The sequence below is a fragment of the Gavia stellata genome, chromosome 37 (assembly GCF_030936135.1).
Source record: "Gavia stellata isolate bGavSte3 chromosome 37, bGavSte3.hap2, whole genome shotgun sequence".
NCBI lineage: Eukaryota > Metazoa > Chordata > Aves > Gaviiformes > Gaviidae > Gavia > Gavia stellata.
This window is the reverse complement of record NC_082630.1, coordinates 1,003,188-1,030,305: the sequence shown is the minus strand read 5'-3', so window position 1 is coordinate 1,030,305 and position 27,118 is coordinate 1,003,188. Positions and strand designations below refer to the sequence as shown.

The 27,118-nt window shown below is 51.0% G+C and overlaps 1 protein-coding gene across 1 annotated transcript in view; it reads left to right on the top strand.

The window, feature by feature from the left end:
• The first annotated feature begins 2,366 nt into the window (after nt 1–2,366).
• ACSS1 (acyl-CoA synthetase short chain family member 1) overlaps nt 2,367–27,118 on the top strand; it is a 39,668-nt gene continuing 14,916 nt past the window's right edge. The window contains exons 1-8 of the mRNA XM_059832938.1: nt 2,367–2,664; nt 6,982–7,078; nt 18,733–18,932; nt 20,404–20,579; nt 23,311–23,463; nt 24,980–25,127; nt 25,431–25,568; nt 26,114–26,206. Of these exons, the coding sequence (XP_059688921.1) occupies nt 2,367–2,664; nt 6,982–7,078; nt 18,733–18,932; nt 20,404–20,579; nt 23,311–23,463; nt 24,980–25,127; nt 25,431–25,568; nt 26,114–26,206 (1,303 nt within the window). The remainder of the gene's footprint in view (nt 2,665–6,981; nt 7,079–18,732; nt 18,933–20,403; nt 20,580–23,310; nt 23,464–24,979; nt 25,128–25,430; nt 25,569–26,113; nt 26,207–27,118) is intronic.

Here is a 27,118-nt window from a genome sequence, read left to right as displayed (position 1 = left end):
ACAACTCATTTGCTTGTTTTGTGAAAAGCATTCCTCTGAAATCCTGGGGGGGCGGTTTGCATATAAGCCACCTTTGAGAGAAAACTTTTACGCAATCTTTAAGCAAACCAAGTGAAAGCCGGAGAGCTCTCCATGCTCCTGCCTGGCACCAGGTGGCACGCGTGCTGCTGCCCGCAGCTCGGCGCTGGCACCCAAAACGCAAGGAAGGAATACGGAACTCTCTTAGCGGTGCGGTGATGCCAACTTTACAAGGAAGTTAAGAGTTTATTTATTCTCGTACGTTACCTATAAAACACAGCTGCAAAGGTCCGAAGTGCCAGAAATCCAAATCCTGATAAAATCTGTATTATTTACCTAGATAAAGTGGTGATATTTCTAGAATCGGAAGAATTTATAGGAAACACTACTTGTCTCTACCGTTGCCAGAACAAGCTTCAGCTCAGCATAAGGAGTAGGTTCAAGTTTTTAATCTTGAACATGAAATGTGCTTTGTTTGCCCAAACTCTGAGCTGAGTTGGGGCTCAGGTAGTTTGGCACATCTTAAGGATGCCCAGACCTTACCGCTCTAGTACGAGCTTTCAAGCTCTGCGCTGGGAGGCTGGACTGAACCGCCTAAAAGAATTAGTTTCTTCCCGCCAGCGAAGATGCCCCTGCTACGCACAGGGAAGAAGCTGTGAAATCTCGCTGCTCGTTGTTGAGGGTTTGCACGATAAAGTCAGGGTTAAATCGGGTCCTGAGATTAAGACGGAGGAAGAAGCGTCGTGATACCAAAGCCAGGTCACCACGTTGTGGTAACGATGACGCTCGCAGGGCTGCCCAGCAAACAGTGGACGTGTACCCCCGTTTCGAGCAAAGAGGGGACAGGCGTGTGACACATGGCAGCGCGCGAGGGCACAGCGTGTCCGCCACCTACCCTCGTGCACAAGCACTGTCTGCGCACGAGGGCTGGGCACGCCGTTTGAGGACCGCCGCGCTGACTTCGTGGTCGGTGTCCAGGCGTGTGGTGACGTACAAGCCGTTGTTGGTAGGACAGCGTGCGCAGGCGCTGGTGTGTTGCCGTGTGCGTTAAAGTGCACGGCTGTACCTGGGCGCCTGTGTCTGTGGTGACGAGGGTGTGTGCAGGGGTGCACCTCTGCGGGTGTGTCTGTGCAGGTGACACTCCCAGGGTAGTGTTAGTGCAGGGTGCGTCTCTGCGGGTGTCTCTGGGGGTGCAGGGGGGGCTGCTGCCAGGGCTGTGTGGCCACAGGGGTGCATTTGTGTAGGTGTCTCCCTGGGCGGAGGGTACCTGTGCGAGTGCAATGGCTGTTCCCAAGGCTGTGAGGGAGCAGGCATGTCTCTCTGGGTGCCAGGCGCTCCCGGGGCCCTGTGGGTGCGGGGGTGTCTCTGGGTGTGGGATGCTCCCGGGGTGCAGGGGCGTCTCTGGGCGTGGGATGCTCCCGCAGGTGTCCCTGGCGTGGGATGCTCCCGGGGATGCAGGGGCATCCCTGGGCGTGAGATGCTCCCAGGGGTGCTCTGGGGGTGGGATGCTCACGGGGTTGTTCCTGGGTGTGGGATGCTCCCGGGGTGCAGGGGCATCCCTGGGCGTGGGATGCTCACAGGGGTGTCCCTGGGCGTGGTGTGCTCCCACATGTGTCCCTGGCGTGGGGTGCTCCTGGGGTGCAGGGGTGTCCCTGGGTGTGGGGTGCTTCTGGGTGTGGGTGCAGGGGTCTCTGGGCATGGGGTGCTCCTGCGGGTGTTCCTGGTGTGGGGTGCTCACAGGGGTGTCCCCGGGTGTGGGGTGCCCCGCGGGTGTCCCTGGCGTGGGGTGCTCCCGGGGTGCAGGGATGTCCCTGGGCGTGGGGTGCTCCCTCAGGTGTCCCTGGCGTGGGATGCTCCCGGGGGTGCCCCGGGCGTGGGATGCTCACAGGGGTGTCCCCGGGCGTGGGGTGCCCCCGTGGGCGTCCCTGGGCGTGGGATGCTCCCGGGGGTGCCCTGGGGGTGGGATGCTCACGGGGTTGTTCCTGGGTGTGGGATGTTCCCGGGGTGCAGGGGCGTCCCTGGGCGTGGGATGCCCCCGCGGGTGTCCCGGGCGTGGGATGCTCCTGGGGGTGGGTGCAGGGGTGTCCCTGGGCAAGGGGTGCTCCCTCAGGTGTCCCCGGGCGTGGGGTGCCCCCGCGGGTGTCCCGGGCATGGGATGCTCCCAGGGGTGCCCCGGGCGTGAGATGCTCCCGGGGGTGCCCCGGGCGTGGGGTGCCCCCGCGGGTGTCCCTGGCGTGGGGCCCTCCCGGGGCCGCCCCGCTGGGGCCGCCCCTCCCCGCGGGCGGTCTCTCCCGGCGGGCGGGGCCGGCGCCGGGCCCGGGCCCGAGGGCGGCGCAGGGCCGTGCCCCATGGCGCTGGCGGCGGCCCGAGCGCGGGCGCTGCGCGCCCTCAGCCGCCCGCTCCCGCCCGCGGCCCGGCGCTGCTGCTGCGGCGGCGGCGGGGACGGCGACGCGGGGGGCCCCACCGCGCTGCCGCCCGGCGCGTACGCGCTCTGGCAGGAGCGGGCGGCCCGGCACCCCGCCGCTTTCTGGGCGGAGGCGGCGCGGGGGGCGCTGCGCTGGGACAGCCCCTTCCACACGGCCTGCCGGCCCGGCCCGGCCGCCGCAGCCGCCCGCTGGTTCCTGGGCGGCCGCCTCAACGTCTCGGGTAAGGCGTCCCCGGGCCCGCGCTGCCCCCCCCCGCCGGTGCCGCCCGCTCCTCCCCGCGCCGCGCCGCGCCGGGCCGGGCCGGGCGGTCTCCCGCTGGGGAGGCGTGCGCCGGCGCCCCTTTCGGGGGCAGAGCCGGGCTTTCGGTTGAGCGGCGCGGGGGGGGGAAGAGCTGCCGGGCCCGGCGACGTGCCGGGAAGCGGGGGGAGAGCGCGGCGCCGGGGGTGAGCCGGGCCAAGCCCCGGGCCCGGGCGCTGCGGCCGTCGCTCCCGCCGAAACCCTGCGCCAGCCCCGGCGTCTTCCTCGCCTCCCCGCGGGAGGAAGGCCTGCCGAAGGGCTGGGGCGCTGGAGCGTGGCCGGAGAAGGGCGACGGAGCTGGTGAGGGGTCTGGAGCACAAGTCTGATGAGGAGCGGCTGAGGGAGCTGGGGGTGTTCAGTCTGGAGAAGAGGAGGCTCAGGGGAGACCTCATCATCACTCTCTACAACTGCCTGAAAGGGGGTTGTGGTGAGGTGGGTGTTGATCTCTTCTCCCAAGTGACAAGTGACAGGACAAGAGGAAATGGCCTCAAGTTGCACCAGGGGAGGTTCAGGCTGGATATGAGGAAAAATGTCTTTACTGAGAGAGTGGTGAAGCATTGGAAGAGGCTGCCCAGGGAGGTGGTGGAGTCACCATCACTGGAGGTGTTCAAGGAACGTGTGGACGTGGCACTGCGGGACATGGTTTAGTGGGCATGGTGGGGTTGGGGTGATAGTTGGACTTGATGCTCCTACAGGTCTTTTCCAACCTTAGTGATTCTGTGATCCCTGGCACCATGCCGGCACGGCTGCCTTGACCTCGGCTGTGCCGCGCTCGGCCCCGGCGGCTATCTGCGGGGCACTGCTTGGCCCGGCCATGGGCTCCGCAGTGCCAATGCAAAGATGAAGCAAAGGCGGGGGACGATGCGCATCCCAGTCTTTTACGGGGGAGGCTGCAGCCTCTTTTCTCTCTTAAATGAGGAGCTGGGTCTTTTCCTCCAACTTCACCACTTACATGAAGGAAGAGAAAAATTTGCCGTGATGGTCCTAACTACCTCTGAGTTTCTTCCTGGCCGTATCCACCTTGAAGGCTCTTCTGTGCTGTGGCCCTGCTTCCTCCAGTGGGAGTAAGCCCCAGCCCCATCTAAGTTACAACTCAGTGGTGGAGTCTTTTAACAGGGATGTATGTTTCTTACCTTCATTTCCCGCTCCTGGGAGGGTGCTTGAATCACCAGTTCGGGAACTGTAACATCTCTAGCCACCTTTTTTCCCAGCAAAAGAGCAAACCCTTCTCTGGTCTTCCAGAGAATATAGGGGAGCGTCTCCTCCCAGGAGATGATTCCCAGCAGTGGATCCCAACTTGATGGAGGTGTGTGTACAGCCCTGCTTCCAGCACCCAGCAATCAGAAGGATTTTAGCCAGACTTCTGTTTTCATTGATTCCTGTTGAAAGGAAGATCTTGGCTGAGCACAGAGACTTTCAGGGATCTGTTTCTTTCCCCTGTAGAGCGGGATCAGCACCTTCTTCTGGATCCCACGTGGGTTGGGTATCTGAAATCCAGAGATTGCTGGGCCTCATTTTAGATCATGTCTTGGGTCTGGTTCTTCAGCAGGCACTAAACACCACTTAGTTTTCTTCCTGTAGGTAAAAAGAAATCATAGACCTCTGAAACGTAGATGCAGAGAATTAAACAGTTTTGCTATTGCTGGTTTTCTTCTTTTAAAGCACGATGAAGATGGTACTCGGCCACAGCCGAGCGGCTGGTTTTCTGCTAGGAGGCTCTGCCTTTGTTCCTTGATCTCTTGATTTGAACGCTGGTTACAGAAACATGGCAACAGTTCAGGTCCCTGATCCAGAGCGTCCTGTGTGCCCGTCTCCCGCCGCAGCTGGACCACAGGCAACTGAGTCATCTGCTGCTTTTCGCTTGGGGAGACCTTGCTGCAGGGGAACTGTGAGCTTCAACGCTTCGGGGTTTATTGCGGTGTAACTCCTGGCCAGGAAAATACCCCAACAAACTACTGCACTTCCAAGGCACTGGCTTCTCAGGAGCATGTCTTACCAAAATGAATCGTTTCCAAGCGTCGTTGAGGAGGCAAGAAAACGCGTGGAGAAACCATTAGGGTACAGCAGTAAGGGGAAGGTCACTAAATTCCATTTTGTAAAATGAGCAAAAGGCTCTTGTAAGCCCAAGATCTGGAAGGAAATAATAGCATTTGGCCCTGGTTCACCTGCCGGCTCTTGCTGAGCAAAGAGCTAAAGCTCTCGCTTGGCTCAGCTGGGGCTTGCTGCAACAGAAATTCCCTCTGAAGTCTAGCACGGCTGCTCACGAGTAAGAAATGCTGCTTGGGCAATGAATCCCCGTTAATGTGATTTACTGTAGCGTGGCGCAATACGTGAGGGTGTTGCTGCAATGAGCTTGGAGGTGGGAGTTGCTAAGGCTCGCCGACCAAGCCGCAGCAGATCCAATTACCTGTGGACGGATGGCAGAGGAAACCAGCGTGTAACTCGTTAAAGCTTTCCCCGTTAGAGCTTTTGTCCTCCTGTATCGAATTAGGACAGCCTAAGAAATGGCTTTATCTCCCTTGTGTTTATAGTATTGCTGCAGAAATTTACGTTAAAAAGACTTTAAACAGCTGAAGAGCCCTTTTTTCATAATTTTGAGATTGACTGTTGCTCTTGGAATGAAATCTGCTGAATTCAGAGGGATTTCTCCCTCTGTCCACCTTTAGGGGCTCATTCCCACCCTATGTGTGGTGATGTAAATCAGCTGTGATCACAGAACAGCCGAAGCCGACTCCCAGGCTGCAGTTTACTTAAGCTTCACAAATTGTGACAGCAGTAGGCAGCTTTCGTTGCACTTAATTTAGCTGGAAAAATTAAATCTTTCCCCACCCGTATTAACATTTCCAGGAAATATGATCTGAAACTTGGCAATTTTTTAAGGGTTTTCTCTGAGTTATACAGCAGTGTGCCTGACTGGTTTTTAATAGTTGTCTATTGAAGTAAAGTAACTGCCTTTGGAAGGTTATAACGAAGTAAGTAAGCATAGTTTAGGTTTGGAATTAATACTTTACAAGGTTAATCTCTAACCGTCAGGCAAGTTGCTGCTGAACATGTGGGCAGGTTTCTTGGGTGGATTCTCTCTAAGTTTTTTCAGGGTGGGTGCTCTCCCGAAGTCCACTCGAGCATCTCGCGTAGTTGTTCAGGTTTCCTCTGCCTGTAGTTGTTGGAGGGGAAAAGATGCACCTGCAGAAGGTAATTTTATACCTTCAGGTTTTAGGAGGTGTAGCACACAGCTTGAGACATGTTCGTCTTTCCCAGATGTCTGGTAACATGCAGATCACAGAATCATTAAGGTTGGAGAAGACCTGTAAGATCATCAAGTCCAACCATCAACCAACACCACGATGCCCACTAAACCATGTCCTGCAGTGCCACGTCTACACGTCCCTTGAACCCCTCCAGGGATGGTGACTCCACCACCTCCCTGGGCAGCCCCTTCCAGTGCTTCACCACTCTCTCAGGAAAGACATTTTTCCTAATATCCAGCCTGAACCTCCCCTGATGCAACTTGAGGCCATTCCCTCTTGTCCTGTCACTTGGGAGAAGAGACCAACACCCACCTCCCCACAACCCCCTTTCAGGGAGTTGTAGAGAGCGATGAGGTCTCCCCTCAGCCTCCTCTTCTCCAGACTGAACAGCCCCAGCTCCCTCAGCCGCTCCTCATAGGACTTGTGTCGGTACTCTGTGAGTTTAGATCCTGTAGTTTCAGGTATTTTCAGTTAGCTGAGATGCAGCTCTTCCCTGGAATAAAAATGTTTCACAGGAGCTTTAATTAGAAAACTCAACACAGTGCTAAAAATGCAAGCTGGGGAAGACAGTCTGTCAGATTTAGGGAGTGAACTGCTACTCCGGGGAGCAAAAACATCAAAAGAGTGTCTTGTCTTTGTGCTGCTGGGAGCAGGGGAGAGATTTGGGCTGGTTTAAGCTTAGCCAGTGGAGCTAAGCTGAGCTGAATCAGCTGAGGCCTCTCGTGCGGATGCCGTCTCTAAGGCAGCTGTACCAATCAAGTATAGTATTTGTAGTGTTTGCATACTACAGGTACGGCAAAGCGCAGCTTTACCAGCGCTACAGTGCTATCACAGTAGACGACGACGTCCCAGTGTTACGAATGAGCGTGTGGCTAGCTAGCTAAGAAACGGTGTTTCGTCTTATGCTAGCTTGCTGTTACGCTTGACCAAGCTAAGTTCACAGAGCACCTTGCACAGGATCAGGTTTTGTTTAAACCTCTGTTTTTTTGCAGTAAATTGCTTGGATCAGCATGTCGAAAAGTCTCCAGACAGAGTGGCTTTGATTTGGGAGAGAGATGAGCCTGGCACTGCAGTGCATGTCACGTACAGGTATGGCACCTTCTCATGATGCTTGACGATGCCTGGCAAGGTGGTGGGGCAGGGAGAAGAGCCGCTGCTCTGAAATGGGACTTCTGTGAAACTCCGCTTTCTTCCAAGGTACTCCAGCACATAGGAGTCGCAGCTGCAGCGCTGCGGCTAGGTTGTGGTGTCACGATGAGGTAGTTCCTGAAAAACGGAGGCACGTTCCCACCGAGAAATGATATTCTTCCCTTGGGTTCTTCATGGAGAGCGCTCCCTGACCTTAGACACCTGTACATTAAACATATTACAGGGTGAGGGGTGGGTGGACGTGAGTTAGTGACAGCTACTGAAAATTTCAGATTGACATCTGGCATCATCTTCTGCTTATGGCGTTAATCAGGCCTGCCTGCAGATTCCCTCTCTCTAAGTGGGGGCTTTTAGAAGAGAAAGGCTTGTTTTTTCTCCCTGGCTTATGTTCTCACCTGCCAGTTTTCTTTTTGCTCCTTAGAAGCATTCATGGGAAAATTTCTGGGAGCAGCTTTCGGTTTCAGCACAGCAGCAGATGTCTTGGTGACCATCTTACGTCGATGGTCAACAGCACGATACCCAGTCCTGGCTGCAGGGACTTTGAAGCTCCCTGTGTTCCCTTCCCCATCCTCAGTGCAGTTTAGAGCAACCTCGAGGCTGCTCTGAGTGATGCCCAGTTGTAATTGTGGCTATAGATTGTAGGGTTTGTTAGAATATGGCAGTTTTCAAGCATATTTCTCCTCTCCCTGCTCTGTGCCCTCATTTAGGAGACAGGCCTGCCTGCGAAAATGCCTTTTACATCATCTGTCTCTCTAGCGAGTCTTAAAGGTTTCCCAGACTTGTACGTTCCTCAGAGTGTATTTTAGGGAGTCAGATGTTTGATGTGCTGGATCTCAGGGAGTTAGATGTTTGATCTGCTGGATCAGAAAGCAGAGGAGACGTAGGAAGTCCTGGCATCTGACTCTTTTACAAAATGCTTTCTGTAGCTTGTTGATAGTTGGGATTCCTGGAGCTTCTTGAGTCTAAATAGGTTCTGGTGGTCTGAGTCACCTCCAGCATTTATCAAAGCTCCTGAAAACATTATTCATTGGCGTGAAGAAGCTGGTCAGCAGGGAGGAGTGGGTGTACCAACAGCTTTGAGAGGTTGGTAAATAAACACTGGCTGATATAAAGCTGTGGAAGGAATGGATTGGTTTTAATCTTGGTATTGTTACAGGCTGTGTAGGCATGTTATGATATAAATGTGTCATAACCAACTGGGTAGCTTGGCTGAATGCTTTGAGTTTTGCTTTTGCCATTCTGGTCGTTGAAAAGGAGATGGACTCGAAGGTTTCTCTCAGAATTTGGAGTGGTGTATGTACTTTTACCGTTCTCTCCATGCCCCGGGTGTGAAAAGGGGGGTAGGTCAGAGGGGGGAATTGTGCTCTGATTAACCTGAGAAGGAGAGCAGCCCATCAGCTAGCACAGCCTCATTCAAGGCAACTCTAGCCTCCCCCTTAGGCTGTGCTGCTTGAAATGTGCTGAGCTGCTCCAGACCCTCAAACCGTCTTCTCGGGATCTCTGGAGAAACGAGAAGGCCTTTCTGAACAGCAACAGAGCTGTTTTTTTCTTGGCCATGCCAAAATGTATTTGGAGGAACGCGTGTTTTCAGCCTGTGGATTTGTGATTGCTGTGGCTTGAAGACAAGTAACCCCCATCTGAAAACTCAGTCCATCTTTGTGCAGGCTTACGAAGATAACTAGCAACCAGAAAGAAGAACATCCAAGTGAAAGACAAGTTGGCAACCTCTATTTTCAAACTGCTGCTTGTATTTGAGAGCCACGTTCCTGTTAGTGCCTGATACTCTTGGTGAGATGTGGCTGCATTTGAGTGACACAGTTTCTCACGAGACTTTGGTCCCACGACGTGGTAAAACAGGTCGCTTGGTTCTCTGCTTATCTCATTAAGTCCGGAATAGCTTTGTTGAAAACAGTGATATTATATGGGTGTGTACACAAGGAGAGAATTAAGTTTTGCCTTTTCTGTGATCTTTGGGCTGCATTTTTAGAGGTTTTAAAGGGGGCACTAAGGTGTTTCCAGGCATGTTGGCACTGACCTCCCTTTGAGGCCAAGCTTAGTTGAAAACTTCTTGCAGTAGTGTTTTGTCTCAGCTAGAAGTTTTGCGAAGGAAAGCATATTAGAAGAGGTGGCCCAGAAGCTGTGATGCTGGTTGAGTAATCCTCCGAGAGCCTACTGTAGCAGAGCGATCTCTGCACGCCAGCCTCAGCGCAGGACAGCCCCAGCGTGAAGAGGGAATGAGAGGGATGCTGGATATCAGGAGGACCCAAACTCTGGTGTCTGTGGCAGAGGAGATGTGCCCCTTTCCTTAGCGTATGGATGCGCTGTTAATGGGACGGCAGCCTTAAAGCCATGCGCTAGGAAGGTAAAGACTTCGGTTTGGCCATTGCCTCATGGACCAGCTTTAAGGAAGGTCCTGGAGTCTCAGCTGGGAGGTGTCCAGGTCTTACGTGCAGAGAAGTACAAGGCACCAGTCTGTTGCATTATCTGCTTTGCAAAGCTTGCTGCTAAGAGCTGCTTCTCTGTATAGATAAGCCCCGGGTGGCACAAGGAAAGACGCTGCTGCTGGCGTGGGTGCTCTCCCTTCTCCTCTGGGGAGCTGCCCCGGGGCAAGAAAACAGCTGAGCGCTGGCCCTGTTCCCATCGCAGCCTGCAAAGGAAGCAGGCGGCTGTGCAGGAAAAGGGCTGGAACAGGCTTCCTCCTCCCGGAGGAAGGGGAAGGCCTCGATCAGCGGGGCCTCCTCCGTGCATTGGCAAGAAAATGCGGCTGCATTGGAAAGTGCTGTCCCGGCTTGCTCATCCTTGGGAGAAATAAGAGCCGCTGTCTGCCCCTGCTGCCCCGCTAACTGCCTAACTTGCAGCGAGCAAAGAGCTGGTGGGGCTGTGCTGTGAGTCACTCTACATCCCTACGCACGCTTGTCAGCAAGGTGGGCTGTGTTTATGCAACTGAGCGCAAGTGCTTTGTGCTATGAGAGGAATTCAAATATCTCCTTATTGGCAAAGATACACAAAGCCATGGGTGAAACATTTTAGTTTTGCTTGAACGACAGTTGCTGCCCTTACAAGCTCAGTTGTCATGATCTTTTTCACTGCTGAGTTTTGTCCCGTCTCTCCAGCTGATCCAGATCAGCCTTTTGGGAAAAATTTCCCTGGCCCCTCTTGTGCTTTTTCCCCCCCGGGTTTCATGGTTATCAGTTAGAAATTCAAAATCTCTCCAGTTTTGAATGGGAAGGCAGGAGACTTGGGGTTTTTACTGCTTTGTGACAGCAGGGCACACAGCCCTCCTGGGATTTGGTGGTTGCAGTCAACAAACTGGGGACAGATCACGCCAATCTGTTATCAAGAGGTCTGGCTCTCTGGAGGCTAAACCACCATAAAACCATTGATAGGGCACTGGCGAGGTAGCGGTTAACCCATAGGAGTGTGCTGCTGTGAGCAGCCAGCCGAATTTATTGGCAGAAGGGTCCAACCCAGCTGGGAGTGTTTTGTCCTGCTCTGTGGATGTTGTCAGGGCCCAGGAGCTTTGAAACCTTGCAGAGGAATTCCCCAACGCGTTGCTGAGCCTGGGTTTTAAAGGGCACTATATTATCAAGCGCCGTATATAAGCAGGCGAGTCGGTGGCTGGAGCTGTTGCGTTGCAGCCTCCGTAAGCTCAGCAACAGGGAATGTTAAAGACAGCAGCTAAAGTTATGCCAGACCTCCCCCTGTCCAACACGGGGTTATTTATTCTTTCTGGTGTTCCCTTGTTTACGCTGGTCTCTATAATTTAGCCACCTGTGAGCCAGTGTTTCCTAGCACTGCAAAATCCTATGGATTTTGCCAAAGGGAGGTGTGCGAAGAAGTGGGCAGCAGTACATGTTAGCGAACCTGTTTTTGCAAAGGCTTGCAGGCTGGGTCTCAGCGGAAGGGTTTTGATTTACAAAGGAGCTCACTCTGGTGCAGAAAACATTGCGGGCAGAAGGAATGTTCAAAATGCAAAATACAAAGTAGGGAGAGGAAAGCAGAAGATGAGGGGACAGAAACTAGGATCCTAGGTAGCTTTTCGTAGGGTCCTAGGTAGGTGGGAGAGAAATGGTTGGACACCTTGGTTAGCCACATCACAGCTATGCCTTTAACAAGCCAACGGATGGTGGTTCCTCAGCCCGAGCTGAAATGGTTGAAGTTGTATTAGAGATCACAGTGAAGACTGCAGCTGGAAGCCATGTGGGTACTTACCAGGCTGTGCAACACGGAAGGTGTTTCTCATTGGCAGGAAACCCTTTTCCTTCTTTCCAGTGTTGGCTTCCTAAGTTGAAGTTGCAAGTAAATCTTGCCCAGGCTTTCTGCTTTCTCCATCCAAGGCAGCTCGGGAACTTTTCACTTTCTCACCTGAAAAAGGTCACAAGGGGTTTTCCTTGCCTTGGGTTCAGGATGTCTGCAGGAAGGCTGGAGAATTGTGCTCAGCTTAGCAATTGAACCTACAGCCAAAAAGCCTCATCCTGAGCTTTATATTTTCCAGTTATTCTCAGTAAGTTGGAAAAAAATGTTGTTTTCCTTTTGGTGAAAAAAGGAAACACATGTTTTCTCTATTTAGCAAAAAGCAAGGGAAATGGAGGGTTAAACTGAGGCACTGTCACAGAAGCTGCAGTGAGGGGTGACTAGGTTTGTGCCTTATCCGTGTGGCCGGAAAATTGCCCCAGGAAGAAGGGATGGGTGTGAAGACCTACTGTGTCCCAGGGGACTTGAACCCACATCTCAAAGGACAGTGCCCGCGGCGCTGTGATCGCAAGGTAGAGAGGCAGGCTTTGAACTCTGCTGCTCTACAGTAATTCATGCAGAGCAACAGCTAAGAGGTGAGATATGAGGGTGTTGGGCTGAGAGATGCCCAGATCTGTTTTTTGTTTGTTTGTTTGGTTGTTTTTTTTTTACACTAACCTGTTTGGGGCCATTGGACCTGAATTTTCAAATAGTTTCAGCCTGATCCAAACTATGGTTCCAGGAAATAAACTGGTTGCTGCAAGAAGTACTCAACCCAGCTGTAGTGCTGAGACAGCAGAGAACATGGCTTGTGCTGAGCCTCCTAAACAAGCCCTGTCAAAGCCTGTATACGGCATTGAATATATTAGGAAAATGTCTAGAAACGCTTTGCAAAAGGCTGCTTCCCAGAGAAGATCTTGATGCGACTTTTTTCGATGTAAAAAGAACTGGCTTCCTTTGTTTAGAAAGCTGCAGGCTGTCTTGCTGTGGCAAAAGATAGCATCAGGCTTCTTGGAAAAAAGTTTCTGCCAGGCATCCCTAAAATGCGTCAGAGAAATGCCATGTGTTGGTGATGGGTTTTACAGGAGTCCTTGTTCCAGACATTGAGCGATGGAAAACAGGCACCACTGTATCTGGGGAAGGATCTGGCAGAAATGTGGTCTGGTAGTTTCTGAACAGAGATGTTGCAAAGATAGGGAGAGAAGTGCTGCCTCTGTTAGATTAAACAAAAGTCCTGGCCTGAACAGTGATCTGCTGGCTCTGCTGGAGGGCCAGCCTTGCAGCTCGTGTGCTTAGAAGTGATGCTGTGATAGTTGAGCCTGCATAAAATGTTTGGGTCTCTAGAAGAGAACAGTATTAATGCCTAAAGTCTTGTTTATGGGCAAAAAGGAAGCACACCTTATATAGAGAGAGCCAAGAGTTTATTCTTAGTATAACTGAACCCTGAACATTCTAATCTTGTTAGTCAAGATCTACTTGTTACAGCGAAATAAAGAAAGAGGTCCTGCTGGTTACCACTGACACCCCTTTCGTCCAGTGCCAGGTCCACATTGCTTTTGCTGGTTGTTCGCAGCGTGGGGCCGCCAGTCCCAGCCTGTGCTCCATCTCTTGTCATCCCACGCCTGTTCTCCTTCATGGCACATCCTGTGCCTCCACTTCTCAAGGTCTCTTATCATACCAGGCCTGTATTTCTTTATACTACCTCATTATGTTAGGGTTGTAAACCCATGATGGTAGTATAAAAAGATAAAGAAGCATGAAAAAAAAAATTATCCATGGTTACCTGGTCAATTAGAAGAATTGCTGTTACAGCTAAACCAGGTGAAACAAGGCTTCAGGTAGGTCAAGAAGAGCTCAGGCAGAGTGAGCATCACAATCTGCATTCCCGAGATCTTGCAAACTTGGTACAAAGCCTGTGGCGTGTTGCTTGCCACGGCAGTACCGTGTTACAGGGCTGCAGGGGAACAACAGGAGCAGAGTGCTCTGTCCCTGAAAGGAGATGGTTTTCCAGCAGGCTAAGACATGAAACAGCTACGTCAAGGGCTTGCTCCAAAGCTGACGGAAATCAGTGGGCTGCGGGTCAGGAGGGCAAACCCAAGAGCAGCTCTGTGACGGAGCGGTCATTACGAACGTGGAGGGGGGGATTTATGTGCAACCCAGCCTCCCCCTGCTCACGTTTCCTGCTGGCACAAGGGGAGAGCTGGCTCTCCGCAGAGCTCTTGTGCGTGGTGTTTAAAGCCTGTCGGTATGTCACCTGCACCGTCAGCAGGCACATCACTGGGGTGAGACGGTGCTTCCCTCTGGTTTTGAAGGTGCAGGGTTGGGATGGGTAAATTCACATGAAATCCATGTTCAGCAGCTCTCTACCCTCACAGCTGCAGTACAGTGAATGGCTTGGACTTGTCTGCATTTTCAGTTGAAAGATAACATTTTCCGAAAGCATGTCCAGAGTCTCCTACATGTGTCATAATTTTTCACCTTCTGGGCCTATGTTCATTAATGCACCGACCATCTCCCTGGCTTGCTTTGTTTTGAAAGCACATACTTTATATACTGTTCTTTCTCCTGTGCAAACGGCCTTGCCTCCTGGGTCCAACTGGCTGCTCCTTCTCCATTTCTCAGCTCCACCCTGATACTTTACCCGCTGGAGTGGAGTTCTGCTGACCGGTTTGATCTCCTATTTGCTCTCAGCTCTTACGATTTGCTTTTGCAGAGGATCTGCAGACTGTTGCGCCATGAACTGACTTTGCAGTTTCCAGCTGTCTCTGCCCAGAGGGGCTGGGTGCTTCCTTTCGTTGTGGCACATTTCCTTCTCCTGCAGTGGCTCTGCTGAGACCCTCCTGTTGTCTGCCCGGCTTGCGCGCAGGCAGCCGGGCACCCCGGGACCCTCTGCGTGCCCTGCGGCTTCATCCATCTCCAGGGGTTATCCTGCCTGCCTCTGCTGAGCGTAGCGCCCTGCTCTGCACCATTCGCTTGGGTGGCTGTGAAGAAGAGTGGCTGGAAAGCTGCCCGGCGGAAAAGGACCTGGGGGTGTTGATCGATGGCCGGCTGAATAGAAGCCAGCAGTGTGCCCAGGTGGCCAAGAAGGCCAACGGCATCCTGGCCTGTATCAGAAATGGTGTGGCCAGCAGGAGTGGGGAAGGGATCGTGCCCCTGTACTCGGCACTGGTGAGGCCGCACCTCAAATCCTGTGTTCAGTTTTGGGCCCCTCACTACAAGAAGACATGGAGGTGCTGGAGCGTGTCCAGAGAAGGGCGACGGAGCTGGTGAGGGGTCTGGAGCACAAGTCTGATGAGGAGCGGCTGAGGGAGCTGGGGTTGTTCAGTCTGGAGAAGAGGAGGCTGAGGGGAGACCTCATCACTCTCTACAGCTACCTGAAAGGGGGTTGTGGGGAGGTGGGTGTTGGTCTCTTCTCCCCAGTGACAAGCGACAGGACAAGAGGAAATGGCCTCAAGTTGCGCCAGGGGAGGTTCAGGCTGGATATTGGGAAAGATTTCTTTCCTGAGAGAGTGGTGAAGCACTGGCAGAGGCTGCCCAGGGAGGTGGTGGAGTCACCATCCCTGGAGGTGTTCAAGGAATGTGTGGACGTGGCACTGCGGGACATGGTTTAGTGGGCATGGTGGGGTTGGGTTGGTGGTTGGACTTGATGATCTTACAGGTCTTTTCTAACCTTAATGATTCTGTGATTCTGTGGCTGCACTGAAATCCTCTGGAGTGCAGGCAGGCAGCAACACTGCAAGCATTGCTTGGGATTTTGCCTTTCTTCCTCTTCTTGTGGTTTGCAGAAGCGGTGCACATCTGCTCTGAGCCTCTGGCCACCCTCTGTCCTTCACTGGCAATGGCTGAGCCCTTTCAGGGTAGATGTTTTCACTCTGAGCCTCTGCTTCCTCTACCTTTCCTCTGTACCCCGTGTTTCAGTGCAAGCAGAAGGTAAGTGAAGATGCCTTCTTTTGCACTGTCTCACCGGCTCCAGGGTGGCAGCGCCTAGCTCTGTTCAGCATCTGCTGTGCGTTTTCAGTAGATGTGCCTTGCTACCAACACACCTCCTGGGTGTGGAGGGGAGGCAGATCCTTCCCTGTGCACAGCCCACCAGTGTTCGACGGCATTACCTCTGCGCCGAGGGTGGGGCAGTGCTGGGCTTGAGGCCAGAATTGCTCTTGGCTCTTCTAACCTTGTGTGATGGAGGGATCACGGCGCCAAGCTTGGCAGCAGCAGGGGAGGGTAATGGCCATGGTTTCCTCTTGCTCAGTTCAGTTAGGGCTGTCCCACCCAGTTCTGCGGGGCAGCGACCCTGCAGGGTGCTCATTCCACCCTCAGATGTGTCTGGGTTAAGTACTGGAAATGTCTAACCTACTAATTGCCTGTCTCTTAGGTAGCAAAACGTGTGTGAAGGAGTGGGAGAGTCAAGGGAAGGATTCCTGACACAGCATTTCTGCTAACTCCCTTTCTTGAGTTGCTGCTGCAGGAGCCAAGAGATGCACCTGATGCTGAGGGATTTGTGGGTTTCTTTGCTGGAGTTCTTGGCTTCACCTCCTCTTTGCCTTTGTGCCCGTTCGCCCATGTGCTGCACCGCCAAGGGATCTCCAAGGCCTTCCTATCTCGCCCGTTCAGAGCACAAAGGAGAAAGCAAAGCGAATAGATCCAGGGGTGAAGACTTGGTCCTTATTGTCTATCAGCTTGCTCACACACTCTCATTAAGCAAATGTTAAATTGGGGTTAATCGTAAAAAAACAATGAGAACTTCTCCCGTCACGGTCACAGAGTCCTGAATACACAAGTGAACCACGGAGTTGCTCAGAAAGGACGCCCTAGTCAGAGCTCTTTTGGCATTTCTGTTCAGGAGAAAGAGGCTGCAGCTCTGAAAGCACTTGGGTATTTTCCATCGCAGATAAGTGGTTTCTATTTTGCTTTCTCACAACTGCCTGACTGGGGCTTGTTTCGCTTCCTGTGCTCTGCAGTTGAGCAGCTCGGTTTTGTTTTGGCTCTTTAATATTTATCCACATGGAGATTTTTCTCTAATGCCGCATTGGATGAATACTGGACCAGAGAACGTGACCTTTTAGGACAAGGCACAAAACCAAATGTTGGGTGGGAATTCAGTATCGCACGGAGTCACTCAGTTCATGAACTTAGTAAAAGTAAGCAAAATAATATCTCTAATGTACTGTGCACTTATGTAGATAGCAGGTCGTGAAGCGCTTGGGAAGAGGTATTGAATGTTGTCCTTTAGAGCTTAGGCAGATCTTTAGCTGTAAGGGATTAGGAGGGAATTCAGTCCGGGGTAAAGCCACTCCGTATCTGCTTTCTGCAGGGTTGCGGTCTCTGCGGTGGCAGCTGTTGCCAGCTGCTGCCAGAGAGCGGGCACTGAGCACATCTGGCCACCGCTCCGAGTTCCTGCGCTTCAGGAGTGGTCTGTTTACTTGATGCTACAGGAATAGTCTTAAAATAAATAACACAAAGTGCAGTGGCTGCGATTGGAGGCTCGTTTTCCTTATCTTCCAAAGGATGGCAGGGAAGTGGTGTCCCTCCAGCCATCACTGTATGCTTTCTCTGTGGCTGTGTTGCTTCGCTGCCCTCACAGTGCAGAGGGAGTTTTATCCTAAAGAAGTAAGATACCAAGTTATTCTCAGCCCATGGTTTTGTTATATTTCCAAAGAGGAGCACTTGGGCTTTGCCTGTTTCTTACTTGCATTGGTTTAAAAAAAAGAAATGAAGCACTTTTTGATGGACCAGAAACAATATTTCATTTTATTTGCAGCTTAGCCACCAGCTGAAAACTGGGTTTGTTCATTTGTTTGGTTTTTTTCACAGCTATGGCCAGTTCTGGGAGATAAGGATACATTGGTAGATTCATGCTTTACAGTTTATTATGGAATGCAGACCCCCAAAATTAATTTCTTTGTTAACATTTTTTGGAGTCTCTGGTGGCGTAGCTTGCAGACCCCTCAGGGTTCACAGGTGACATGTTGAAGATTAGTGTGTCAGGGAGTAAAAGATATCTCTCTCCTCTGGGCCTCAGTACTCGGCGAGTTCCTGAACGCAGAGGACAATTTTAATTCCTGGCGGACTCTGCGAGTTTTCTCCTCTGAGCTGATGGTTGGCACCAGTACGGGGTGTTCTGCTGCCCCTCGTGAGGGTCATCTCCTTCCTTGGTGTGAGACCACTCCTCACCTGGCATAGCTATCAGAATCACAGAATCATTAAGGTTGGAAAAGACCTGTAAGATCATCAAGTCCATCCATCAACCCAACCCCCCCATGCCCACTAAACCATGTCCCGCAGTGCCACGTCCACACGTTCCTTGAACACCTCCAGGGATGGTGACTCCACCATCTCCCTGGGCAGCCTCTGCCAGTGCTTCACCACTCTGTCTTCTTCTCAAAGCCCTTCCACTGCAGGCACACAGAGCTGTTCAGTTCATGACAGCATCTTGGTCCCAGGCATGCCTGCAGTCGTGTTATCCCCCGTGCAGGCATCAGAATAAGTGTATGGGCAAGTCCTTGCCCACAAACTGCTTTTTTGTTCCTTAGAGGAACTTTGCTGCTATTAAGTCAGCATGTCGCAGCGGCAGGCCATGTGAAAAGAGCCTTTGTTCTTGTTCTCGGTGTTCCCGAGTTTCTCTATGCCAGAGTGGCTGCGGTTTTACTCGGAGCAGTATCTCCGTTCTGCGAGGCTGTTGCGCTCTGCAGCATGGCAGAGTGAAGTGACAACGGAGTAATTCGGACCGTGGATGATCTGGCTTTGATGAGAGTCTTATAAAATCTACCACTCGTTCAAGTGTCTCAGGACTTCTCCTTTTCCTCCTTATGCATGCAAATGCATTGTTTACCCTCGCAATTTAAAGAGAAGCTGCTAGTTGTGACGCTCTTCCAGCAGTTCCCCAACATAAACAGTGCTGGGAGTCTTTGGGCAACGGCTTCCATTTCATCTTGTGTTTATCCCACACGTGTTCCCAGTAGCTTCTGACGGAGCCTTTAGGTAAGAAAGGCATGAAGGATGGCTAAAATGGACGCTGACTTCTGGAGGCAGCAGGACAGCCTCTGGCTTGCTGGCTGCCCTATCCACGCCAGAGCCCGGCAGCTCTGGGCAGCGCCTGCAGCTCTCGCTTGCTCGTCCTTCTGCAGCAAGCGTGGCTCTCTGTCCCCCTTTTCTTCTCTCCCCAATGGCAGGAGCAGTCTGGCTCTCACCAAACCCCAGGCCACCCTTCTTTAAGATGCAAAAGCTGGCGTGCCCTATACTGCTGAGATGACAAGGTCCAGAGGTGATCGCGATGCCTCGCTCGGTTCAAGTTCATCCTTTTTTGGCTGCCCTACGTAAAACAGGTTGTGCGGTCGCCTGACAACGTTGCTTCTGTGCCACAGGGAACTTCTGGATCTGACTTGCCGTCTTGCCAACACCCTGAAGAAATATGGGATACAGAAAGGGGACAAGGTGGCCATCTATATGTCCGTGTCTCCCTTGTCTGTGGCAGCCATGCTGGCTTGCGCCAGGATTGGTGCCGTTCACACTGTGGTCTTCGCTGGATTCAGCGCAGAGTCCTTAGCTGGGAGGATCATGGACTGTAAGTAGATGCAGACTGGGGAACATACCCCTCTGGACAGTGCTCCAAGGCATATCCCAATTCTGTGTTTTCTTGGCAGAAAGAGAACAGGTTCATTCTCAGCTGGCAGGATAATTCACTCTCCTTTGCAACGTACTGTGAAGAGCCTTTTCGTTAGTGGCAGATGCAGTATCCTCTGGCCTTAAAATATTTTATAAATTGCTTAACATTCAGGCTGAGCTGGGTTACTGCCAGACAACAGCAAAGCTGGAGGGAAAAACCAGAGCTTAGGAACGGGGCCTGATTTGTTCTTTCGCAGTATAATCGCGGTGTTTCTTTGATACTCCCACACAGTGCTAATTCTGCAGTCTCGATTGTGATACTGTGATTTATGTCTATAGCACTGGAAGTGTTGGCAGCCTGCCCCCGCTCTGTTAGCCGTTGTACCAACAGACAGAGCTGTTCTTAGCCTAAAGCACTTGTAGTGTGATTAGGTAAAACGTAATGCTAAAAATACCAGCAGAAGAACAAAACAGCAAGTGGCTCATGTCCTAGCACTTACATCGGTTTCTTTACAGCTAGTGTGAGGGAATAAGCCTTACAGGAATTTGCATGCTTTTTTTCTGTTTTAGTGGAGTTAATCTATAGAGAGCAAGTACATGGTTTAGTTATCCCTCACTTTTGGCCACTTGTGTGGAGGTGATGGGCTAAAAAGCTATTTCTCTGCAGCCCCAGCTCTGTAATAACGTAGCGTGGTACAGTTTGAAGTGCTCTGCCAGAGTGCTGCTGTGTGCTGTGGCTTCCAGGAGGTTTCCCCTCAAGGTACGGGTGAGTTTCAGAAGGCTGCGGGTATCTCGGAGCAAGGTAACGCCTCTGAGAGGCTGCTGAGTTTGGTGCTGTTCACTTCATTTTGCAATGGCCAGTTACACGTAGCCCCAGAGAGAGGATGAGAGCGGGGCAAAGGAGGTGCTTCACTAAGGTTGTAGGAAGTCTTGCACTGGTTTCAGTGTGTGAGCTGTTAGTCGGGAGCAGCTCAGGTAACTGGGAAGAAGTTGTTCTGCATGTCGGCTTCGCTAGGCAGGAATGGAGGTATTTAAATTGCAGTGAGTGATACTTAGGCTAGGCTTTGGGAAAGACTTTCTCATGTTCGTGAGAGACATTGGAGTGGACTGGTGGGAAGGGGTAGAATAGCTACCATTGGAGTGTTTTAGGACGATTAGACTGACAGCTCTCAGAAACGGTTTAGCTGGAATGGACCCTGCCTTGGGGTGGGGGAGATGGACTAGATAACCTCTGGAGGTTCCTGCTACCCCTAATCTCGGGGGGGTCTCAGGTCTTAAAGTGTTTTCATCACTGACACTGTTTTTGATGGACAGAAGTTCTGAGTATTTGTCACACATGTTGTACTATACATCATCCCCAAAAGTAATGCCAGCAGAGTGCACGTGTCGGAAAACAGTCTGGTATGTCTGCTAATTCTTTCTCTTTTAAGCTGGATGCAAAGCAGTTATCACCTACAACCAGGGAGTCAGGGGAGGCCGTATCATAGAGCTGAAGACGACTGTGGATGAAGCTGTGAAGAACTGTCCAAGCATCGAACACGTCTTTGTGGCTCAGAGGACAGATAACAAAGTCCAGATGGGTGACCGTGATATTCCGCTTGAGGAAGTATGTTGGTGTCGGTAAACCTTTCCCGTTTCCCCTTGTGTTTCTTGAAGTATGTGATGTTTGCTGTGCTGGGGGAGAAAAATACGGTGCACTTATAAATGTAGGGACCAGCTAACACAGACATCTCTGAGAGACCCGATGCCGGGCTGTTCAGAACACGTGTGTGAGAGTCTTGCTGAACGTTTAAATCGTGCACACTCTGGTATTTGGCTTTGGTCTTTGATCTGCTATAGGCTACACAGGGAATCGGCAGCCAGGGAAGATCAGGCAGTCTCCATACTTTCCTTGCATACGTGTGCTGAGCTAAAAGCCTATCAAGCAGCTGCTGCACTGCAGCTTGGCACTCTAGTGTAGCCACACCAGACCTGCCAGCGATGACTAGCCTTTACGCTGCTTCTGGAGCAGGTTTTCCATGTGTGCCGCTTTTCCCGTGCTGCCACAGTACCCGGATGGGCTAATGGATACAGCTGTGTTGCAGTGACAGCATCTGTACATCCCTGCAGTCACCTAACTCTGCAGGCACCCACTGGCACTCTGGATAGACAACTCCTTTTAGATCTGGGTGTTGGCTAGATCATCTTGCTCTCCATCGGTGCCTTTTGGACACGAGTTCTGCAGATGAAAAGGAGACGCCCCTTATGGCATCTGGTCTTCATCCTCAAACGGATTGCCCATGCTTACAGTCTGCTGGGATTGTGAGTCGAAGCAGTTCAGTCTATGTTTGATTCATCTCAGCATGGACAGGGGGTATGCTGCTCCATTTAACAGCCTTGCAAACAGTGCTGAGACTTAAGGAATGAGTGTTTCCTGAGACCCAGAGTGCACTGATACCGTTGCTGTTGTTGTTACGCTGTGTTCAGACACTCCGTTCTGGTTTGTCGTATGCACTCTCAGACTGGACGCTGTTGAAAGGCAGTGAAGAAATAATCAAGTTCCTGGAGAGACTTAATATAGCATAGGGACAGTGTCATGGTTACCCCATGATGGGGGGACAGTGATGGCTTGGGAACATTTAGAAACTGTGCTTCCTGGGGAAGAAAACAGCAGTCGTTGTAATGTGTTTAGCTGGTACACACGGGACTGCAGCCTAATGCAGAAGTAGTTTTATCAGTTTGCCGGCAGCAGTAAACAGAAAGTACTTGTCGCAATAATGCCTGGAAATCACTCGTCTGCAGCCAAGATAATTACTGAGGAGTCCCTGTGCTGGTCATATGAGATAGGAGCAACTACTAGGGTAAGTTCAACAGAGAAGGCAGGTTTTAGACAGAAATTGTCTTACTCCATCTTACTCCACAAAGCACATTCTGATGATTTTCCTAAGTCTGCAAACAGCCTGAGGTGCTTTGGTGATCAAAGAGCTGAGCTCAGCCCATTGTCAGTTGTAGGGTCTGAAACATAACAAAAATTAAACCATTAATGCTGTTAACTTTGTCATTACTAATTTAAGGCAGTTGTGCTTTCCAGCTCTTGTGCAATAGCTTACTGCAAAATTTAAGCTCATGTTGTAATGGAGCATATGAGAGCTCCTTCTTAGTTTCAAAAATTAGCAAGTCAGCCTGAATTGGCAGTGCTGAAATGTCACAATAAATACCTGAGATGAGCAGGAGCGCTGTTAACTTGGGGGCTAAGAATTACATCTGACCCTATCAACTCTTCATATTTTACTAAACTTTGTTTGTCAGACACTTTTAAACAATTGGACCTGCCGCTGGTAGTGTTCCCTTGTAAATACAGCATGTTTACAGTGTATACTTGTAAAAAGGCAGTACCTAGAAATCCTTTCAAAGAGGCACCTAATAACCCTTGCAGGAATCATTATTCATCTAGGACAGTACAGAGCTTGAGAGAAGCAAGCCAGCTGTGCCTTTTTTACAGCCATATGTTGAGCATCTGGAACACACAGTGATTACTGGAAGTTTGTAGACGCGTAAGAAAAATGTTCAACCTCTTCCCGAAAAATCTGCGGTCTGGGAAGACAAGTCCCCTGCTGCTACAGGGTGTAGTGACCGCAAGCATCTCTTCCAAAGCACGTTATTTCCAACTTCTTCTGCTGGACTGGGCACACAAGCTGGACCAAAAGTTTCCTCTGACCTAGTAGGACATTGCGTCCTTCCCTCCAGTGGATCTGACCGTAGGGGCGAGGAGAGGATCTCACCCGCCTGGCCAAACAGTGGAGTATGAGGAGAGTGACAGAGGCAGGAGAGTAAAGCACTCTCCTTCTCATGGGTAAAAGCAATTAGAATTTGAGGATCAACTGGGACAGGGCAGTCATCCACCGCTGGGGCCAGGGAGTGGAGATGAATGCACAGTTTAACGGTAGCACTGCGGTTTTAAAAGGAAAAGGAAGGTCCTGAACAGTATCCAGTCAGCCTTGCTGCTGCTGTCAAGTGTGGTTCATGTTTGAGTCACACTTTGGTTTTCTACCAGCAGCTTGCAAAGGCTTGAAATGTAAGCTATGACCTACCCTTTTTTTCCTGAAATGTTGTTTTACCTGGCTCTTGACCTCTGTGCCTGGCAGAGGTATCGGTGGAGAGGCTGGGTGCTATCCCTCCACAGGAACCTTTCCACTAGGTGAGCACATACAACCTGTGATACGTCCATGGACGTTTGTGAGGGGACAACAGTGACGGTGGTTCTTGTCCCTGGACACTGCTGACATGCTTACAGATGGAGTGTTGGTTGGCTCCACATAGCCAAAGTCTTTCTGTCATTACCACCTTTTTTTCCTTAGGAGATAGCCAAGGCAGCTTCTGTATGCACGCCAGAAAGTATGGACAGCGAAGACATGCTTTTCATGCTGTATACCTCGGGCAGCACTGGGAAACCCAAAGGAATCGTTCACACCCAGGCTGGATACCTGCTGTACGCTGCTGTCACGCACAAGGTAACTCCGCTGCATCCTCTGGAAAAGGTTCGCTTACCTTCTGACAGTACTAACGAGAGGGACTTGGACTGGTGAGGGTTGCTATATTCTGTGTTCGCTGCCCAATTGGCTTATTGGGTGTAAACAAACTGAAAAATGTCTGAGAATGTGTAATTAGTCTTCAGGATTTGTTCCTGGGGAATATAATACCATGCAAACCAGAGCCTAGAGTTATGAAAGGAAGGAAACTGCCGTGCTGCTACTTTTGCATTTAAAATGTGCCAGTGTTGCAGGCCAAAATTTGCGGATGTCAAAGTGATGCAGCTGAGGAGATTCTGTTAAGTATCTTACTGGCATTGATAATGTGGATATTACTGTAGTACTTTGCAGTGGCATGCTGGCCTTTTTTATTTCCGAGAGAATCTGAACTCTTAAAAACAACCTCTTCGCATAGCACTTGTTGTCTGAAGATCAAAAATTACATTCATAGTTGCACCTTTGCTCTGCTTTTCTATGCGATCTAGGCTAAATGTTTTAACCCCCTTTCTCATGTCAAGGCACAGCTTCTTGAAGCTTCTGGTCTGAGCTCTGCATATGAAAAGGTAACGGTGAAGTGTGGAGAGGACTGCAGTGAAAGATCTCCATCTGGCTTTAGTGGGATCACCCTGTTTGTAATCACAGTTCAGGCAGAGGTCTTCTTTCTTTAGGCTGCCACAGTTGAATTTTTAGATTTGAATGCGTAAGTGTCAGACTTCTCTGCCTGAAGGGTATTTGTTACGTCAGCTTTTCTAAGTGACAGCGTAATTGCCAAGGCGTCTCTTTCGTTCTTAGTTCAGAAGGTAGATCCTGCACCCCGGTGCAGACATTCAGGGAGGCACTGTCTGCAGCTGCGGTCCCTTTAGAGGTACTTCAGAGCCTGACAGAGAAAGGCACTTGCAAAGGTAAGGTGAGAATTAGCTCTCCTAGGCAGAGGGATCGGCTGACCTGCGTGGCCTCTGTGGTCTTTGCACACTCATGTGTGACACTCTTCTCGCGTACTCACGGGGTTTTCTTTTAGTTCTGATCCAGTTTCTTTTACTTAAACCATAAAACTGACTCTGCCTTATGAGTCAGGACCTCTTCACCACATGGTAGAGGAGTTAGATTTATGGTGGGAAGCATTTTCCATAACCAAGACAAGATAATGAGTTCTCCAACATCTTTATCTTGAAGTTCATGAGCAGGGAGAGGGGAGCATCTGGAAAGCGATACGCTGATAGAGAAGCTGATCACCGCAGAATGGTTTAGTGGTGGGCTTGGCAGGGTTAGGTTTGATCTTAAAGGTCTTTTCCAACCTAAATGATACTAAGCCCTGGTACTGGTCCCTCTGACCTGCCTCCTCGCCTTGGGCTGGCCGTACTGCTGTGTCCCGCACGCCTGGCTCCGCTCACCCTGTGCGCTGTCTTGCTCCCACTCGGATGTCCAGTCCAGCACCTTACCTTTAAGCTCTTTGTGCCTGCCAACAGAAGGTCAGCTGGCCTTACATTTATCTTTGCAGTATGTATTTGACTACCAGCAAGGCGATGTTTTTGGCTGTGTGGCTGACATTGGCTGGATCACGGGACATAGCTATGTTGTGTATGGACCACTCTGCAACGGAGCCACCTCTGTCCTGTTTGAAAGCACTCCAGTGTACCCTGACCCAGGTGAGGAAGTGGTGGGTAAAGGTTTGGCTGGACATGGCAGCGTGGCAAAGGCGACTTAGAAACCTGTCCGGTGTGACCTGCCTGCTCAGGGGAGGTAAGCTCCATTTCTTTGGAACATGTGTCTACGACATTCGGGAACATCTGTGCATCCAGGGTGGGAAAAAAAAAAAAGAAAGTTGCCATTGTTTTTGCTCTGTGCTCACAGTAGTCACAGCTTTAGCTTTGACTGTTAACCTTCCTGCTGAGCATTTGCAGCGGTATGTCAGTGCTAGAGAGATAAAAAGCCTGTTTGTGATTTTGCAGGTCGTTACTGGGAAGTGGTACAAAGGTTGAAAATTAATCAGTTTTATGCAGCACCTACGGCTATACGCTTGCTGCTGAATTATGGAGAAGAGTGGGTGAAGAAATACGACAGATCTTCCTTGAAGACCTTGGGATCAGGTAAGGGGCATGAAATCTTCTCCTGAAAAAGGCAGAGGGTTCTGGCTGGTGAAATGAAGGTACCAGAGGAGCTCAGCTGACCGGATGGGATGTGGTTAAAAATAGATCATAAAGCAGGCTTGCTGTCTGGCTTTTCAGATATTTTCTCAGCAGAAGCAGAAACAAACTGAAATTGGGGCCATTGAACCTTAGTGTGGTTGCCTGTTTCCTAGCTTATTTTGCAGGATCGCATTCTTTGCTAAAAAGATTTATCCAATGGCAAATGACATCACTTTGAATTTTACAGGCTTAGGTGACCCAAGCAGCATTATTTAGGATTCTAGAGGTTCTTAAACATGACCTGCATTGATTAGTTACTTTCAGTGACGTTTATGCTTGCCTTTTGGTCTTTCTGGGAAAAGTCGATCCTCGGTTACATTGAGTGCACTGCAGTCCTTTGCACATCCCAGCAAAAACGCTGTCAGCACTCCTCTTTTAAGCATGCGTTCAGCGTGTTGTGCAACCCCCCGAGTCTCAGGCTGCTTCCTTTTCTTATTTTGGTCTAGTGGGAGAGCCCATCAACAACGAAGCTTGGCAGTGGTTCTATCACGTGGTGGGAGAAGGGCGCTGCACCCTCCTGGACACGTGGTGGCAGACAGGTAAAAGGCGTCTTTTGGGGTGTGTGGGGTCCCTGCCCCTTGGCAGGGTGCTGGTGGGTAGAGAAGGATTAATACGTTACAATTTGATCCAACGAATCTGTCAAAAAAAACGCCCTCCTGGCATTTTGATCAGCTTTTGAAAGTCACTGGGGAGTTTCAGCAGATAATAGCAATGTAACAGCGTATAAAAGCAATAGCAATGTTGTTTTTTTTTCTTTTCCCCTCTAAATGTTCTTTGATATTTAGAATGCTGGAAAATCTCAATTGGTTCTAGAAATAGGAGGCAGAGATTGAATTTCTGGGCAAAGCTGGGAGTAGGCAACTTGAATTGGAAACCTCATTTTCAGTTATTTATCCAACTGTACTGACCTTGATATGGTCTTATCATGAAAAGGCATTTATAGCACCATATAGCCACAATCTGTACGTAGGTGTGCTTTGTTTCCCTTCCTGGGAACGGTCAGAGGAGGATGGAAAACGAAGCTATGTAGTCAAAGGGCCCTAGTGCGACCGCTCTGGCGGATTGGAAAGGCGTGAGCGGAGGCTTGCTGGCTGCGCATCAGGTGGGCAGGGGACAGCGGCTGTCTCCCATCAGGGCTGCCTGGGAGCAGCTTCTCCCAGGAGTGAGGTAGTATGCTGTAGTTGCTTTGGTCCTGGACCTTTGATGCCTCAAAAAGGAGTGCGCTTCTGCCCTGGCAACATGCTTGGCCCAGCCATGTGCATCAGTTAAGGCTTGTTTTCTGTTTACAACCGGCTGGACAGGGCGACTGGCTCTCATAGATCCCTGCCCAGCTGGAGCAGAGCTGGTCCCTGCCTCCTGCCCTCCCAGCGCCGACAGCGCTGCACTCCGGCTGGGGCTGTGCTGCCTGGGGGCCCCTGTGCTTGAAGGAGTCCTGCCGCTCCTTCCCAGCC